General features: G+C 43.0%; 1 protein-coding gene across 1 annotated transcript in view; it reads left to right on the top strand.

Moving 5' to 3' along the window:
* The window catches only part of LOC108519885 (HLA class II histocompatibility antigen, DR beta 5 chain), a 14122-nt gene that overhangs the window by 3371 nt on the left and 4461 nt on the right, over window positions 1-6290 (top strand). Inside the window, exon 2 of the mRNA XM_017859158.1 lies at window positions 5398-5667. Coding sequence (XP_017714647.1) covers window positions 5398-5667 — 270 coding nt within the window. The remainder of the gene's footprint in view (window positions 1-5397; window positions 5668-6290) is intronic.

Here is a 6290-nt window from a genome sequence, read left to right as displayed (position 1 = left end):
TTAGAGCTCGTATAAATATTTTTATGGGGGCGAGCGAGACGGAATTTTTTTTTTTTTTTTTTTTTTTTTTTTTGAGATGTAGTCTTGCTCTGTCACCAGGCTGGAGTGCAGTGGCACAATCTCGGCTCACTGCAACTTCTGCCTTCTGGGTTCAAGTGATTCTCCTGCCTCAGCCTCCCAAGTAGCTGGGATTACAGGAGTGCACCACTACGCCCAGGTAATTTTTGTATTTTTAGTAGAGACAGGGTTTCATCATGTTGGGCAAGATGGTCTTGATCTCTTGACCTCATGATCCGCCTGCCTCAGCCTCCCAATGTGCTGGGATTACAGGCATGAGCCACTGTGCCCGGCCTATATTGAATTTTTAAAACCAATTCTAGCTACTCTGTGGGGATTGGATTGTTGGGGTTGACAAGTGGTTAGGAAGACTATTTAGGAGCATGGCAGGGAATCCTCAGGGAAAACAGGCTTGTGGCTTCATGGAGTTCACCAGTGATAAAGACAGTGAAAAAGATAAAGTGGATTTTGCTTACCTTGTTAATGGGTTACTGTAAAGGGGGTAGAAAAATCAAGCTTAGTCCTAAGGATTTTATTTTGACAAATTAGTGGGTGGTGTTATTGTTTATTGAGATAGGGAAAACTGTGGGAGGAAATGATTTGAAGTGGGTGGTTGGAAATAAAAGTTTTGTTTAAGTTTCAGATAATTTATTGACATTTGTGTGGAGCAATCAGAAGGTCAATAGCATTTAAGAGACTTATGGTGGGCCGGGCACGGTGGCTCACGGCTGAAATCCCAGCACTTTGGGAGGCCGAGGTGGGAGTATCACAAGGTCAGGAGATCGAGACCATCCTGGCCAACACGGCAAAACTCCGTCTTTACTAAAAATACAAAAAAATTAGCTGGGAGTGGTGGCAGGAGCCTGTAGTCCCAGCTACTTGGGAGGCTGAGGCAGGAGAATGGCGTGAACCTCAGAGGTGGAGCTTGCATTGAGCCAAGATCGCACCACTGCACTCCAGCCTGGGTGACAGAGCAAGACTACATCTCAAAAAAAAAAAAAAAGGAGACTCATGGTGAGGCCAGGGTTGGAGGTATTTATGTTGGCAGCATCAATACGTGTTCTATGTTAAATTCCAGGGAGTGGAAGAAGTACATAGGGAGATAGATTGTCTGGAGAAAAAAGAAAAGGGCACAGGCCAGCAAAGGGGACTGAGAAAGGCCCAGGGATGTTGGAAAATGAAACAAGATTACATCATATGTGTAAGTCAAGGAAAATAGACTTTTTTCCAAGGAGACAAGAGAGACCAATTGTGATGAGTACCACTAAGAGGAGGGGGAAGTGAGAATGTGAGAGAGAAGCAACTGCTAGGATTGGTGGAGTTGATATTTGCACTCAGTGGAGTATCCAGGTAGGAAAATGGATTAGACCCTTTGAAGAGCGAGTAGAAGTGAGGATGAGGTTAAGGTTGACTGTTTTGAGTAGTGAGCTTCAGGGAAGGACTGTGCTCTGGGTTTAGGGAGCCAGCTGGATTGAAAGGAAAAGGCTAAAGAGGCTGAAGAGAAGCAGGAGGACCTGTGAAGCAGAGATGCTCAGTCATTATTAGCAGGGAAATACTAGAGGGTCCCTGTGTGCAGTGGTGACTGCTCATGCAAAAGGTCACACAGCCAATATTTCACACAGCCGATATTTATTAGTGACTTTAAATATACCGGTTACTACTCCAGGTCACGAGAATGGAGTAATGAATAAAATGAATCCAGTCGCCATCAGTATATGCCATGCAACATTTTGCAGTGACTGTGTACCAGGCCTATGAATTTCAGTATTCAATTTCAATAAGGATCCTGTTGTATCTGTGGTATTTAAAAACATGTATATCTCTGGAATCTAAAATTGAAAGGTTATAAGGAAAACCCAGTATCACAAATTTGGTGCTAGAAATCAGATTACAGTTTAAATCTGAGCATGTAGAGTGTCCCTTTCTTCTATGTCAGCAGATGCCTTTTGTGTGAGATTTGTTCAGGTATACTGCTTTATTAGACATAAACCAGTGTTCCTGCCCTATGTTTTCACAATGACAATTCTTTATGAAACTAATAGAAGAATGGAAGACAATTGCAAAATCATAATGAAGATAGTAATTGCTTTAGAATCATGGAATGGAAAAAATAATGTGAGCTCCAGTTATAGGGATCAGAAAATTAAAATGGGAATACAAGTGAGTGTTTATTATGCTCAGAAGACACTGCTAAGAAGACTCATTATTAAATTTCATACTTACAAATAATCCTGTGAGGATTATTATAAAATACATTTGATAGATTACAAATAGGCTTATGGTTGGCAAAAATTGACCCATTTAAAAGAGGTCATATTTCAATTCATATTTTCAGATTCTAGAATATGAGAGTTTTTCTGTCATTAGTGAGTAGTGATTTGATTGTGTCTGAATTATTGACAAAATTTCTAATATTCATATGTAGCAGGTTCTTTCTTAGAGTGGAGGCAGAGATGCAAGGGCTTCTAGTTCCAATGTATAGGAGGAACTTTCATTCATTTTGCATTTATCATTTTAAAAGTTCTATATGTCTATCATAGGCATGTGTTGAAGAACATGAGTAAGTATTAAATCATTCCTTCTTCTGAGGGTTGGCTAGCAAGTTGGACTAGGGTTGTCAGATAACATACAGTTTCCTAGTTAAATCAGAATTTCAGATACACAACCATAATTTATTGGAAATCCAGATTTAGCTGGGCATCCTCTGGTTTTATTTGCCCAATCTGTCAACCCTAGGTGGGACACATGGACATGGATTACAGTGCTAACCATGCAAGCCACAGTGACAGTGACTTGACAAATGTTTATTTTTTAACGTTCTCTCTGTAAAGAAAGTGCTTAGATAATTTAGGGATAAAAAGATAGACATCATTTGATCCAGGGTGCACACCTCTCTGCATCATTTCTAAAGGGCAAAGGGAGCTTTGTGAAGGTCTTTACACACAGTCTGGGGACATGCTCATGTTTTGTAAACTGTCTGTATGAGAATGTCATTTTCTTGGTTTCTCCCTTTCTGAGGGGACTTGACTACAAAACCAAGAGTTCTACCTCTGGCCAAGGCTGTTAATTTGATGTCTGCTACTATTGTTGGGACTAGGAGACTGAAAGACATGAGTATGTTGGGACATTAAATGGGAACAAAATAGCTGTGGTTGTGATTCACTACCACATGTAATTAGTGGACCAGTGGCACAGAAATTAAGAAAGAAGATGATATGAAAGATAAATGATATGATTTGGTGACTGGTTGGTAATGCAAGGAAATCAGTAAAACTTGGTTCTCAAAAAGTTCATTTTCTGGAAAGATAGCACTGTATTGGGACCAGAATTCTATGAAACATTCGTTTTATATAGGACCAAGATATTCACAGATATTTTTCAATGTAATTCTCAGCTGCTCCATAACTACTAGTGGCTGGGTCAACACAGATTTTTTCAGATGGTTCACACCCATGGTGCTTACCCAGGGATAGTTCACCACCCCTGCCCCCCTCCCATCACCCTTGGGGAACCTGTGGTAATGTTTGAGCAATTTTTGGTTGTCACAACAGGGGTTTCTTCTGATATTTAATAAGTAGAAGACAGGGGCACTGCTAGAGAACCTACAATGTTCAGAACAGCCTCCGTCACCAATAAAGAATTATCTGGTCCAAAATGTCCATAGTGCTGAGGCTGAGAGCACTGATTCACACTGTGCTCTTTCTGAAAATTCTAGACTCACATCTTTTATACCCTCAGCATCCAATTCAGTTTTTTATGGTTTATTTTTGCTTGTTTCATTATACAAAACTAGACAGTTGCATAAATTCAACCACTTTCTTGTTGAATCCATTTAGTCAATGCAAGTTTAATAGCTTCATATTTATTTTTTGCCTTATGCAATATTTTTCAACATTTTCATGAGTTGTTGATCAGCACTATCTCTATTAACTTTCAACAACTTGCCCTTATAAGTCACTCTGCAATTATTTTTCACTAACATGCCTGAGGGTTCTGTAGTGATTCTACATTTGATGTGACTCACAATGTAAAATGCTTTTATTTATTCATTTCACTTTTATCCAGAGGATTATTTTCAGTTATTTTGTCGGTTTTACATTTCAATCAAACATAAAGACAAAACATCAAAATATATAGTGTTTTACATATGTGTATATTTACACACATATATGTATGTATGTTTACATGTATTGAAACTACAGAAGCTCATGTCACCAATAAGAGCTCTGAGACACTTTTGACCGCTTACTCTTATCAGATGAAATTTGCCAAATGAGTTTCATGAACAAATTTCTTTTAACCGAATATCTGAGCCTTGTGGATTTAGAAATGCAAAGGAAGGTTTGCGGACATTTACCGGCATCATGGTTTTATTTTCCTTAAAACTCTTTGATACTTTCGTATTGTCTTTAGTATAAATCTCAAATCCTAACACCACCCAAGAGGCTTTTCAATGCCTGGTGTTTGTGATGTCTCCAGTCTAATCTTTTACCCTCCTCTCCGTCAGCCTCTCCGCTTTAGTGAACTTTGTTCTAGTTTCTTGAAGAAGTTCATCAATTCAAGCTTTTGTACATGAGATTTCCTAAACCTGAAGTGTATCTCCCCCATTTTGTCCAAACAGACGCACAGGCTCCACTCCGCCCCCTGGCTCACACCTGCTTAACCTGTCAAGTCCCATCTGAACTGTCACTCTTCAGAGGGCCCTTCTCTGGCACCCTAATGTAATTGAGGTCATCCTATTATTCTCTGTTCTAGAACTCCACACTTTCGACATTTCTCATTCCTGTCTAAGCTCTTGTGTGTTTGGTTTTTGGTCATCACTTTCACTGCTCTTTAAGCTCCCCAGCGGAGTGGAGAGGTCTGTTTTCCCTCATTTGGATTCCTAGAGGCAGCTCAGGCCAGGCACAAGGTCATCACTAAGGAAGTGTTCACAGGGTGAATGCAGTGGGTGTTAAGGAACGGGTAAAGCCTGTGGGATGAAGGAAGGAGCAGAGAGTGTCTTTGGGATGGAGGCTCCCAGAAGGAGGCGGCGAGGGCTGAGGTGCTGGGCGGATCCTCCTCCAGCTCCTGCTTGGAGGTCTCCAGAACAGGCTGGAGGCAGGGAGGGGATCCCAAAAGCCTGGGGATCAGAGGGGGTTTTCCTGCTTGGTCCCCCTGGTCTCCGTCCGCCTCAGGAAGACGGAGGATGGGCCCCTGGGCTGCGCGTGGTCGGGTTTGTGGTTGGGATCAGTCAAGGTTCCCAGTGCTGGCACCCCGCCCAGGTAGTCCCGGATGGCGGCGTCTCTGTCAGTGTCTTCACCGGAGGCCGCCCCTGTGACCGGATCGTTCCTGTCCCCACAGCACGTTTCTTGAAGCAGGATAAGCATGAGTGTCATTTCTTCAACGGGACGGAGCGGGTGCGGTACCTGCACAGAGACATCTACAACCAAGAGGAAGACTTGCGCTTCGACAGCGACGTGGGGGAGTACCGGGCGGTGACGGAGCTGGGGCGGCCTGACGCCGAGTACTGGAACAGCCAGAAGGACATCCTGGAAGACAGGCGGGCCGCGGTGGACACCTACTGCAGACACAACTACGGGGTTGTGGAGAGCTTCACAGTGCAGCGGCGAGGTGAGCGCGGCGGGAGCGAGGCCTGGGTCCCTGTGAGCTGGGAATCTGAGTGTGAGAAAGAGAGAAAGAGAAAGAAAGAGAGAGAGCGCGTGCCATCTGTGAGCATTTAGAATCCTCTCAATCCTGAGCAAGGAGTTCTGAGGGCACAGGTGTGTGTGTAGAATGTGGATTTGTCTGTGTGGCTGTTGTGGGAGGGGAGGCTGGAGGGGGCTGCTGCTTATTCTTGGAGGTCTCTGTGGGGAGGTGACATGGGAGGCAGGTGCAGGGGGCTGGAGAGAGAGGACACCTTGATTGTCCTGGGTCCTTAAAGATGCAGGGAAGGGAAATGTAAGGTGTATGTGGCTGGGGTGAAGATTTAGGGGAGCAGAGCTGAGAGGTCTGGAAGGTTTGGGATAATATGAGGAGGTCAGTTCCAGGCTGTCCCTGGCACACACACTCTGAAATAAAAGTGTGTGGTGTTTGTTTGCAAAAGCATTAGATTGATTTCTAGGGGAATTGAGGAGACCTCTGAGGCACCTCTGAAGCTTCTTTAGGTCTAAATTTCTTGCTAGTTTTTTGTTTGTTTTCTTAGTGTGTATATTTTACATAGTTGAAATGACCGTGAAAGTAACTTTTGATTAAAA

This window comes from Rhinopithecus bieti, unplaced genomic scaffold (genome assembly GCF_001698545.2).
Source record: "Rhinopithecus bieti isolate Rb0 unplaced genomic scaffold, ASM169854v2 scaffold_49936, whole genome shotgun sequence".
In the NCBI taxonomy this organism is placed as follows: Eukaryota; Metazoa; Chordata; class Mammalia; order Primates; family Cercopithecidae; genus Rhinopithecus; species Rhinopithecus bieti.
The sequence above is the reverse complement of the archived record's forward strand: the minus strand, read 5'-3'. Positions and strand labels throughout refer to the sequence as shown.